We start from the raw sequence: 13391 nt of genomic DNA on the forward strand, positions 1-13391 counted from the left end.
TTTTCCCCATTATTGGACAACTTGTCATTTGCAATACCCAGACACCTAGCTCAAAGGTCAAGGTCACATTGGAAGGTCAAAAGTCAACATTGATCTTTTCCTATCCAGTCTGTAAAATATTTTAACTTAAGCTCATTTGTTATATGGACAAAATTTAGAGTATTTTCTTCAGAATTACTTCCCTTTCATATGATGATTTCTTGCATTTTTTCCTCATATTTTCCCACCGATTCAAAAATGAAATGTTATTAAAATTGAATTTTTTTTTGTATTAATATATATTATAAAAAGTCAACAACAATTACTGTAAATTTTTATATTTGCAAATTTTAATCCAAATGTTGTAAGTTGTAACATATTGTATATATACTAGTAGTATACATTGTATACATCTCATTTAATACCATATATCAGAATCATGAAGTTATAATGCGCAGTTATTATTATTATTTACCAGATTTTTATAGCGCTCTTTTCATCTATAAAATAAACGTTCGAAAGCGCTGTACAAACTACATATCACAGAATGATATGGACATACAATATAACACACAAAAAAATCAATAATAAAAGGTATTTAGCCTGAATCAGGTTTTACTCTACATTTTAATTGTCCTGAATATTTTTTAATGACCAATTAACAATAGGAAATAATTTCCATTTCCAGTGCAAAGTGAGTTTCAATAAATCTTGAAGAAAAAGTGTGTTTTCAATGATCGTTTGAAAGCATCCAAGCTTTTAGCGTCTCTAATGGTAGCCGGAAGAGCATTCCATAACTTTGGTGCAGTTGAGATCATTAGTCACCTTCTAGTAGGGAACTTTGTATTGCATGTCAATACTTCATTCACTTGTTTATTTTAGCTATCTATTAATTTATTATGTCTCCCCCAGGAGACATATTGTTTTTGCCCTGTCCGTCCGTCCGTCCTTCCATCCGTCCATCTGTCCGTCCGTCCGTCACACTTCATTTCCGAGCAATAACTGGAGAACCATTTGATCTAGAACCTTCAAACTTTATAGGGTTGTAGGGCTGCTGGAGTAGAAACCCCCTATTGTTTTTGGGGTCACTCTGTCAAAGGTCAAGGTCACAGGGGCCTGAACATTGAAAACCATTTCCGATCAATAACTATAGAACCACTTGACCCAGAATGTTGAAACTTCATAGGATGATTGATCATGAAGAGTAGATGACCCCTATTGATTTTGGGGTCACTCCATGAAAGGTCAAGGTCACAGGGGCCTGAAAATGGAAAACCATTTCCGATCAATAACTGGAGAACCACTTCACCCAGAATGTTGAAACTTCATAGGATGATTGTACATGCAAAGTAGATGACCCCTATCGATTTTGGGGTCACTCCATTAAAGGTCAAGGTCACAGGGGCCTGAACATTGAAAACCATTTCCGGTCAGTAACTTGAGAACCGCGTGACCCAGAATCTTGAAACTTAATAGGATGATTGGTCATGCAGAGTAGATGACCCCTAACGATTTTGGGGTCACTCTGTGAAAGGTCAAGGCCACAGGGGCCTGAACATTGAAAACCATTTCCGGTCAGTAACTTGAGAACCACTTGACCCGGAATGATGAAACTTCATAGGATGATTGGTCATGCAGAGTAGATGACCCCTAATGATTTTGGGGTCACTCTTTTAAAGGTCAAGGCCACAGGGGCCTGAACATGGAAAACCATTTCCTATCAATAACTTGAGAACCTCTCGACCCAGAATGTTGAAACTTCATAGGATGATTGTTCATACAGAGTAAATGACCTCTATTGTTTTTGGGGTCACTCCGTTAAAGGTCAAGGTCACAGGGGCCTGAACATTGATAACAAGTTCCGATCAATAACTTGAGAACCACTTGACCCAGAATGTTGAAACTTCATAGGATGATTGAACATGCAGAGTGGATGACCCCTATTGATTTTGGAGTCAGTCAATTAAAGGTCAAGGTCACAGTGGCCTGTTCATGTAAAATCATTTTTTGGAAATAACTTGAGAACCACTTGACCTACAATGTTGAAACTTAATAGGATGATTGGACATGCAGAGTAAATGACCCCTATTTATTTTGAGGTCACTTGATCAAAGGTCAAGGTCACAGGAGCCTGAACAGTGACTTGAGAACCACTAGGCCAAGAGTGTTGAAATTTAGCGGGATGACTGGACAATACAAGTAGATGATCCCTATTGCAGCCAACCATCAGTGTCTCTTTGACTTTCGCTCCTGACCCCTATTGACTTCTTGCCTATAGGACTTTGCATTTGGGGAGACATGCGCTTTTTTACAAAAGCATTTTCTAGTTTATTTTGATTCTTTTATTGTTGCAATATTTACAGTGTATACGATACACTGTAAGTTTATGACACAGACAATAATACACAATAGACACTCATATGCTGTACTGATAATTAGGCCCGGCTTTGACCGATAGGACTTCATACACTTGTTATAATGTTTGTTAAGTCCTCTGCTGGTAGACAGAGCAAGTTCTTATGATGTAATGAGCAAGGATTTATTTTTCAGTTTGCAGATGTGGTAAATTTTGTGTAGCTGTAAAGATTTAGTTCATACAGGCCAGCATTCAGAAAAGTTTCTGAATTCCTGGAAAGAAATTACTAACCATGTAGAATATGTCGTACAAAGCTGTGTATTTATATTGATTGTAATTTTCTCATACTCAGAGGATTGATTGTAATTTTTCTCGTACACAGAGGAGAACATGTTCCGGCACTGATAGAGAAAAGTATTCTGGCAGCAGTGGTAGAACTTCTGGTGAAGCTGGCAACTGAGCACCCAGTAGATGTACAGGTAAATCAGCTTGATTGGTCTTCTCTGTGCCAGAAACAGCAGAAGCCATTTATGATCAGTGATTCAAGAATGCTTTGGCCTACAGTAGTCAAATTATTGAACTGCTTGTAGTCTGTAGATGACCCAAAGATTAAGGACCTTGTAACTGAAAATGGTTTCCGCTCAATAACTAAAAAACACCTTAGCCTACAATTGTCAATCTTATAACATAATTGTCTGTGATCTTAAGATGAATTGCATTGTTTTAGGGGCCATTGATTTAAAAGGGGACATAAAAACTGAAAATGGTTTCTGATCAATATCTGGAACACAATTGGGCCTGTGTTTGTATTAGATTAAAAAAACTATAAAACATAACATTGTAAGTAGATATGATTTTGATTTGTAGTAAATATGGTCCTTGCTGTTTTCCTTATATTTTCTATACTATATCACTCAAAACCCTGAATACTGTAAAAAGCACATATTTTCGCTGGCTCAAAATTTCACAGACTTGAAATTTTGAGTATGTTCACAAAGTTTAGTAATCTCAAAATTGTAAAAATGGTGTCATATTTGAATTATGCTTACGGTGAATATTTACACGAGGATTAATTTTCGCGAGACGTACAGCCTTGGAAATATAGGGAATATTAAACCCTCGCTAAAATGTCTCCTTTTACAGTAACACTAGCATTTTGCTCATTCCCTTGCAATTTTGAGCAAATGGTGTTTATCTGTATTAGTTATATGTAAAATAATATATGAATATTACTTGCATATTTCAGACAGTTACCCCACTTCTGCGTTGCCTTGGTAATATCTGTAGCGGACCAGAAGAGTATTCTTTAAAGGCAGTTGACAATCCCCGCCTGTTACACACACTAGGAGTGTATCTAGATTCCAGTGTGAACTATGTTGTCAAGGAAACACTCTGGGTTTTCTCAAATATGGCTGGTATGTTGCTGATTTGTACAGAATTTAAATGAAAACGATTCTGCGTTTATTGAAGCAAAGTGTAGTTTTTGAATATGGTAAAATGTATTAATTAAGTATATTATATCATTATGCACTTTACTGTTTAGAACTTGTACTGGTGCCCTGCTTAATGACTTCCTGGATAAGCAACTCCTTCTGTGACCTGTTTGCCACCACTGACTGTATTTTATTTATTTTATTTTGTTGGGTTTAACGTCACATCAACAATTATAGGTCATATGGCGACTTTCCATATTTGATGTTGGAGGAAGACCCCAGGTGCCCCTCCATGTATTGTTTCATTCTGAGAGGGCACCTGGGTAGAACCACTGACCTTCCCTAAGCCAGCTGGATGGCTTCCTCACATGAAGAATTCAACACCCCAAGTGAGGCTTGAACCCACATCATTGAGGGGCAAGTGATTTGAAGTCAGCGACCTTTACCAATGGGCCATGGAGGCCCCTTCCACTGACTGTAATACATGCAAGTCTAGGCTTATGAAGAAGTTCTACGGTTAGAAATGAGCTGCGCCATGAGAAAAACCAACGACCAGCATGGATCTAGACCATCCTGTGCATCCATCAGGTCTGGTCAGGATTGATGTTGTTCACTTTCAAAGCCTATTGCAATTAGAGAAACCGTTAGCAAACAGCATGGATCCTGACCAGACTGTGTGAATGCGCAGGCTGGTCTGGATCCATGCTGGTCGCAAATGCACTATTTTGGTTTTCTCATGGTGCGGCTCAATTTGATATTTGCTGCAATGATTTACAGTAGTGTGCTAAATGATTCAGGATAACATACCTTAGTTTAGTAATGTGCTGTATATAAAAATTACAAAATATAAGAGATTTCAGACTGTAAATTTTACTTTTATAATGTAGTGAAAGAGTGGTTTATATTTTTATATGGACAGGTGAGCCAACAATAGCTACATCTATAGCATATGGTCCACTGCTGGAGAGCATCACAAACAAACTGACAGGAGGACATGATATCAAACATGAGGTAGTATATGGTCTGAATAGTGTATGAACTTTTCTTTTTACAGTATAGGAATTCTTCTAGAAACCTACTTATTGTATTAACAACCAAGAACCATGGAATGTGATTTTCAGATTGTTTTGTTTATGTCCAGACATTTTTCATATAAACTATATTTTACAGTATCTATATGTTTCGCAGTATTTTAAAAAATTAAAAAATATACCCGGTAAATCTGCAATAAATGTGCAATGACTTTTTCTACAGGTATTACAAACCCTAACAAAAAAACAAAACTGGAATTACTACATTAATTATATCAATTATTTAATTCTTCAGAAAATTTGTTATGCTTCATGAAAAATTCAGGGGAAATGGGGGAGCATATAGTTACTGCTTTGTCCTTTCAGCTGTCCAGAAATCTTTGTAGGTTATAGATAGCTTCTACAGTTTTCAAAGGATTTTGTCCAAACATACAGAATTTTAGAACTGCTAAAGGAACTTGCACATATTATCAAAACATGAATGTACCTCCCCTAGTTTAGGGGCAGTGGCCCTTTGAAATTTTACAAAATACTACTGAATGGGTCCTTGCAGTTTTTGAGGGATCTGGGCCAGACTTACAAAAATAGGTTATAATGAAGTGAACTGGTGCATTTCTGGTTCAAGAGTTTACTGATAGTTCTTGGTAATTATGGCAAAATGTTCCTACTTTATACTGTTTGTTAAAAATGACATATTTTGTTTGGCTTCTTAACTATGAAATTAAAATTTCTTTTCTTTCAAGTTTTGATAATTAGTTGCTGCCTATTTCAACTTGAATGTCATGTTCTGTTTCAGGCGTTGTATGTTTTGAACAATATGGCATGTCACGGCCAGGAGGCGTGTGACTATCTGTTGGAGCACCATGTACTGCAGAGTGTCATCCCCATACTCAAGTCACATGATGTGGAACTGTTGAACCTCGCTCTCGGCTTCTGTGAAATGATCCTCCGCTTGACAGAGGCAGTAAGTTCTTTATTGCACAGTAGATCCAAACAGGGTAGTGTGAAAACATTAATTTTCCTGGGGGACTAATCTTCGTTGATTTTGCGGTTGAGTAAAGCTACAAAAATTTAATTCCAGTGAAGCGTTATAATTCCCATTTATTTTAATTTGTTCAAAAGTCAAAATCCACAAATTTATGTGCCCACAAAATAGACATTTTGACTAAAACCACAAAATTGATTTATTTCACAGTAGCTTTCATCATTTGAATATGGGGTCATTGCCAGCAAAGTCGTGAATACCCTGTCTGCTCTTATCAAAAGATGGTTATGACCATTTTGTCATTATGCTTTATTAATATATTGTATACATTTTTTGTATCCAGTTTTCAAATTTTGAATCCTACAGATGTTCTACCTACATGTACTTAGGTATCAGCCGTTTTCAAAGAAGTGAATGGTCTTTTTCAAACTCATTTATATCAGCCAGATGTATATATATGTATATGTAGCTTAGTATTAAAAAGATATATGATAAACGTAACTGTCTTATTTTCTGTTTCCTAGGGTTACAACATATTTGAGAAGTTTGAAGGTGTGGCACGTCTGGAAGGGCTGGAATACCACAGTAACACAACCATCTCAACAAAAGCTCATGAACTGCTTGATACATACTTTCTGATTGATAAAGAACATGTAAGTATCTTTCTTAAAAATCATGAATTTTCATGGGGATCTAATTTTCATGGATTTCTAGGTTGGATTAATCCGCGAAATTTAATCCAAACAAACATTTGAAATTCACATTAAACTTACCTTCCAGAATTGAAATCAGCGAATTCATATTCCCGTGAAATAGCCCACAAAAATGGTTTCAGTGTCGGAATGCGTGGCGATCAGAAGTCAAAATCTCTCCGGTCTCTTAGTCAAAACTGTTCTAGAACAATAAAATCTTGTTAAGCATTAAAGATTTGCACATGGTCTAGAATTACCAATGTGTGTACACTATTTATTAACCAAAATAAACTAGGCCTCCAGTTTTCCAACATCCAGTTCCAGACTGTATACCAAAACTTGTCCTTTCACAAGTCATGAGGGACATTGTTACAGTCATATCTAACTTAAAGATATTGTGTTTTTATGCCCCTGGCATCTAATGCGGGAGGCATATAGTGATTGTCTTGTCCGTCCGTCAGTTCGTCCGTACGAGGTTAACCAAATGGGACAGTTTTCTCTAGCATCAATACCCCTTACTAGCATGACTCGATACTATTGCAGATGTAACCTGTGACCATTCCTCATCTTCAGACATCACCTGACCTCAGTTTGACCTTGACCTTGTTTTGGACTTAGGTTGCTTTGCATCGACAAGGATGCCACCAGGGGCATCAAGCATTTATTGAACATGGCTCTTTTTTTTTTTTTTTTTTTTTTTTTTTTTTTTTGGAAAATTATGAAAAAGCAGATAAGATAGTAGCAATTTTGTTACCTTTCAGGAGGAGAGTCCACATACTGGCTAGAGGTTTGACGACAAGATGTTTTAAAATCAGGAATGTAGAGGTGCGAGGACAAGATGTTTTAATCTCAGGATTGTGTTCATTATAAAATCCTACGCTGCAAGTCTTGTTTGTGCCATTTTAGACATTGAATTTCTTCATTTTGATCATCACCCCAAGTGCTATTGTTGTCTTATATCATTTATGTATTCATTCTCCATGTAATGGAAATTAAAACAAGACATAATTATATTGTATTAGGTTTTTTATTCCCTCAAGAATTATTATACAACCAATATAACAAGAATTAGAACCATACAAATAACAATAGTGTAAAACATCACTTTCTGATTGACTACTCCAAACTTATCACTTTGAAATTATTGGTACAACAAATAAATAAGAATATATACACTTAAAAATGAAATGTTGAGAGAAATTGTGTTCAGAGGTTCAATATTTACGTTAAACATGTTTGTTGAATTTACATTTTACTAAATGCCATTTCAAAAAAAGGAATAAGATTTTGATATTTTGATTTGTTAACCAGACCTTATTTCTGGATTTCTAACCAGACGCTACATGGATATAAATTATCTGGATAAAAGGGGAAGCGTACAAATTATTCCAGATTTTGCCAAATATTTGCTTCTCAGGTTTTACATTTTTAACAGTAAATAAAACCATATAAACTAGTAACTAGCACATATCAGTCCCTTGCAGACATTAGGATATCATGTGGATCCACAGTGTTGACATTACTATGACAATCAATGGAACCATTTTATCCAGTTCGTAAAACTTGCATAAGAACCTGCATGTGGACACTACCTGGTTACACAGTAATGAAGTAAATAGAGTTACCAAATCCCTGCTACACATTATTTTACACAAAAATACTTGACACAGATGCACTGTAACAATGATAAACATGTTTAACAGGTTCCATTACATTATATTCAATGTATTTAACAAGAAATATAGGTTTTAGTGTAAATGGAAATCCCTCGTAAAAATAAATGCAACAAGTGGAGAAACACTATGAGATGTTGTTAAGATGATGCATTTATTAAAAATGTTGCACTGTACTGTTAACTAACCAAATATTGCAAGCAATACCTTTGTGACTATATAACTCCCCCTCCCCCACCCCCATATAGGCTTAAAAACTCTTGTTAAGCTTCTTGGGATTTCCTTTTCTTCATGATTAAAAAATATATAATGACTTAATGTTAAAACGAATGTTTTTGTGTATTCATTATTCACCAATTTCTTTTGGCTCAAACATTAAGGAAACTGATGCAAACCTGCATCTGTCTCTATACTGTTTTCCAGGTGAAAGAACTAAGTTACATTGTTGCTGTATTGGAGGCATTGCTGCCCCAGACTGGTTTGATCGTTGGGTATACCCTACTTCATCAGGAATACCCTTTTTATGAAAACAACTTTTCTGAGTGTGAACCGAAGTTTATGTACTGCAAGTTGTCACCACAAGAAACTTCACAAGAATTTATCTAAGCTGATTAAACATAAAATAATAGGTAAATGAATGATAAATGCTTTGTAAGTAAACTATTTGAGACATATAGCATGGACTGAAGTATTATACCCACAATAAACATCAGCAAATACTGTATTCTGTTAGTCTTGTCTAACAATTTCCTGTTCAGTATCAATTTCAAGAGCTTCATGATGAGATTTCCCACAAAATACAGGATATGCTTTATACACTATTTGCTGAGGTGTATTATGTGTATGATCAATACAGACTAGTCAATATAATTGCACAGTAAATTGCAAAAACTCTCTGGATTTCTATGTACATGGATGTTTTACAACCTGTCTAAATAGTTCTAGACGAACAAATTCATGTAATATAGTCATTTCCATTAAATTGCAGAGTAAAATGAAAATGAATATCCATAACATGTTATAAAACTTCTGAATGAAAAGTTCCAGAATCTTAAATTCATGTAACATATGTGTTGGTTTGTTTGTTTTGGGATTAACTCCATTTCAACAGTATTTCAGTTCTGTAATGGCGAGCAGTTAACCTTACTCGGTGTTCCTGGATTCTGTAACAGTACAAACCTGTTCTCTATAAGTAACTTCCAACGTCCCCACATGAATCAGAGGTGGAGGACGAATGATTTCAGGCACAATGTCTTTCAGAATTAAAACACTGATGAGTATGGGCACCAGTATATAGAAGCTTTGCAAAAAAAAACTAGTCATGCTGTTGGTGTGGAAAATAGTCCAAATATAAAATAAATGCACTTTATTCTCACACATTTTCCAAACAAGTGTTAAGATAAATAAGAATAAAAAGATCAAATAATGTATATTCATACTTCTAGAGACTAGGATATAAGTAAAGTTTGTTATGGCAAGATATATTTAATTACATTTCCACATGAAAACCACTCAAACGATGCTAAAAAAATACTGAAATTTGAAACAAATTGCTTCGTTTCAATTTTAAGAGTTTACTTTCTTAAATGTGAAAAAAAAAACCTGTAATAATCAGGACCCAGACATTTCCCTATCTGCATTTTCAGACATAAATATGAATCTCTTGCAGTAAAAATATCATAGTTCCCTGCTCACAGAAACAAGCATGTAGTATCCTAATGTATAAATAAAAATAAGACTGGTTAGAAACAAAATATATCCCACGAGATTCAGTAACATCAACACAAGAAACTACCAAATGATAAGCTAGAAAAACAATCTGTAACATACTAATACATCCAAGTGCCACTGTGCAAAAGCCAACATTGGGCTCTGATCAGCAAATCCAGATCAGAACATATCCATACTGTTCATTTACCTCTAAATCCATACTGTTTGTTTATCTCGACATCCATACTGTTTGTTTATCACCACATCCGTACTGTTCGTTTTTCCATTTTAGCACTTGCATGCAGCTGATAAGCAACCAGTATGGATCCAGATGAGATTGCATTAATGTGCAGGCTGATTTGAATCCATACTGGTCGCAAAGCCCTGACGCTGGTTTTCGCACAGTGGCGCTCTTCTATATTCAAGCAACACATTTTAAAAGGATGAATACTCTGAATCAACCTAAATAACACAAATACATTTAGTAAATAAATACATATTAAAATGGCACAGTAAATGTTGCTGTTGAACTAAAAACCAAAATAATGATAATCTATTAGTGTATGTACAAAACACTGTTCCTTTAACAACTACCAGTAACTGAATGTTTTTCACATCACTCAATTTTACAATCTGAACAGAAATTTGGAAATATGATGTGTAAGAGTTACAGTACCTCTTGCTTTTAGAATTACTCGTGACTCGTTTTAATTCTTGGCAAAACATGTTTTAAGGAGAAGAAAAAAAGAAAAATGTACTGACTTTAAATGTAAAACTAAAGTTGCTACTTGAAATGTAATTAAGTATTGAAATGGTTTTTTTCAGTGTTCATGCAAAATGAACGACAGAATATAATCGGCAAATGCATGAATCACGCTAGCCTATTCTGTCGTTCATTTTACATGAACACCGAAAAAAAATAGTTCCATTTCTTATATTTACATTATATTTCCTTTCCATTTGAAACAAGATATTATAAATTGCACTTATTTTGTGGCATTTAACATCAAAATCAGCTTCCTGGACATTCTGTTCACCAGACGGAACAACTGTGACGTCATCTAAGGAACGTTCTCCCTGACTATAGTATTATACACAGACATCAAAACTGCAGTCGCAGTGATGACATAACTTTCGCACCTTTCCTTTTGCTGTTCATACAAAATGAATATCATAATTTTTGATGGAAAAGAATAGGGTAAATGTAAATATAATGTGTTGAATGGAAAAAGCTTTTGACTCAAATACTGTGAAATCATTAACATTCAAAGGGACTACTTTTCGGAGTTGAACCAAAGTAAGAAATTTAATGCAAGTAAAATTTTTATTTTATGTTCAAAATTAGAAATCCACAAATTCATTTCCCCACAAAATAGCTGTTTTGACAAAAACCATAATATTGAACAATTTCACAGTTTAGTGGAAAAGACAACTGATATAATCAGAAATCAAAATATTCCCACTTTTAATAAATTGTTTGCTTTAGTGGGAATAATAAATCAAAAATAATGATTACCAAACCTGAAAATTTTTATGATAAAGGTGATTTAATTGATGACTGAGATCTAACAGGTAATTTCTACATAACTGCAATTTCCTTTTGTCAAAACATGATGTACGTAACCATACATCTAAAATGTAAATCACAAAAACAAAGATAACCCTCCTACAGGTATAGCCATTTTAAAAGAAGGGAGTCATACAGCAGTGTATGCATCGATGTGTAAGTATTTGATAGATACACAAAATCATCTTGACAAAGTAAATTACAGAGATCCAGTAACAAGTTAAAATTTCAACAGTCAATTAAAATATAAAATCTATATTACAACAATTTAATGAAACATTTTGACACTACAACATAGCACCATGCTATCCAACAACACGAGTAACTGGTCTAAAGAAAACAAAATACATAAATGATCTAATCCATGTAATTTCTGAAGGATCTTTTCAAATGTATTTGTATTAACTGGTTTGTTTTGCTGTGTTTTTAAGCAACCTTATCCCCTCCCTCATCAACAGAGGCCAACAGTCGTATGGACTGAGTTGCAGTAAAGTCTACCATATATGGTTCATTTATTAACACTAATTCTTTGCAGCCTGTATTATTTAAGTAGAGACATGTAGTTATATATCTATAACTCCCAATCACTTGTCCGTAATGTCAACAGGTGCCACCTGCCATTGATGCCACAATTGCACTACCAATTGCTTACACAGCATGTGTCAGCTCCACAACTTGTGTATTTTTAACGAAACTAGTAATTATACATATTATACATCTATAATTCCCATTGACTTGTCCACCATGTCCACTGCTGCAGCTGCCAGTGATGCTGTTGTTGATGTATTCATTGTGGTGTTACTGATAGTCTGTACAGCGTGCGTCAGCTCCGCTACTTGCTGTTCTATTGTGCTGAAATACATAATGCAGGAAGGATTATCTTAAATGTTACATAGCTAGTTATGTTTTAATCTGATTTGTTTTAAACATCACACCAAAACACTGACAATTATAGGTCATATGGTAATTCTCCAGCTTTTGCTGATGGAGGACAACCATGGTTCCCCAGTGCCCCTCTGAGCATAAGTTCATCACAAGCTGGTACCTGGGTAAAACCACAGACCTGTAAGCAAAAGACTTAGAGGATGGCTCCATCACATAAAAGAATTCTGCACCCCAAGCTACATTTCCAACCGACAGCAACCGGTGCAAGTGTTTCAAACTAAGTGACCATGACCACTCAGCCAAGGAGGCCCACATATAGCATCCTGGCAATATGAATATTCTACTGGGCATTACCAGTAACTCATCACAGGCTGATACCTGGGTTAAACCACCGGTCTGTATGCCAAGTGGATGGCTTCATCATAAAAGAATACCTCAATCGGGAATCCCATTTACAGCAGTGAGGGGCAAATGTTTCAAAATCAGTGACAATAACTCGGCCGCCGAGAATCAATATTCTGTTTGAATATAAAATGAAATTTATTCTACTGGAAATAAATAATGTCTCAAAAGAACATTGGTAATTACAATAAGTTTATACTTCATCCCTCAATCTAACAAGAGGACCATGATGGTCCTGAATCGCTCACCTCTTCCCACATGATCCAGTTTTGAGTATGACGTCGTTTTTTCTATTATTTGACATAGTGACCTAGTTTTTGAGCTCATGTGACCCAGTTTTGAACTTGACCTATATATTATCAAGATAAAAATTCTGACCAATTTTCATGAAGATCCATTGAAAAATATGGTCTCTAGAGAGGTCACAAGGTTTTTCTATTATTTGACCTATTGACCTAGTTTTTTAAGGCACGTGACCCAGTTTCAAACTTGACCTAGATATCATCAAGGTGAACATTCTGACCAATTTTCATGAAGATCCATTCAAGGGTATGGCCTCTAAAGAGGTCACAAGGTTTTCTATTTCAAGACCTACTGACCTAGTTTTCGATCGCAGTTGACTCAGTTTCAAACCTGACCTAGATATCATCAAGATAAACATTCAGACCAACTTTCATA

At 35.2% G+C, this 13391-nt stretch overlaps 2 protein-coding genes across 5 annotated transcripts in view; one reads left to right on the forward strand and one right to left on the reverse strand.

The window, feature by feature from the left end:
* The window catches only part of LOC123533630 (uncharacterized), a 44352-nt gene extending 36865 nt beyond the window's left edge, over positions 1–7487 (forward strand). The window contains exons 8-13 of the mRNA XM_045315358.2: positions 2718–2814; positions 3582–3750; positions 4688–4779; positions 5596–5763; positions 6309–6437; positions 7238–7487. Coding sequence (XP_045171293.2) covers positions 2718–2814; positions 3582–3750; positions 4688–4779; positions 5596–5763; positions 6309–6437; positions 7238–7261 — 679 coding nt within the window. The 3' untranslated portion in view covers positions 7262–7487. The remainder of the gene's footprint in view (positions 1–2717; positions 2815–3581; positions 3751–4687; positions 4780–5595; positions 5764–6308; positions 6438–7237) is intronic.
* Positions 7482–13391, reverse strand: part of LOC123533626 (golgin subfamily A member 3-like) — a 46808-nt gene continuing 40898 nt past the window's right edge. For all 4 annotated transcript variants that reach the window (XM_045315353.2, XM_045315351.2, XM_045315350.2 and 1 more), the window contains one exon: positions 7482–12278. In XM_045315353.2, the coding sequence (XP_045171288.2) occupies positions 12137–12278 (142 nt within the window). In that variant the 3' untranslated portion in view covers positions 7482–12136. The remainder of the gene's footprint in view (positions 12279–13391) is intronic.

This window comes from Mercenaria mercenaria, chromosome 12, assembly GCF_021730395.1.
Source record: "Mercenaria mercenaria strain notata chromosome 12, MADL_Memer_1, whole genome shotgun sequence".
Classification (NCBI taxonomy): domain Eukaryota; kingdom Metazoa; phylum Mollusca; class Bivalvia; order Venerida; family Veneridae; genus Mercenaria; species Mercenaria mercenaria.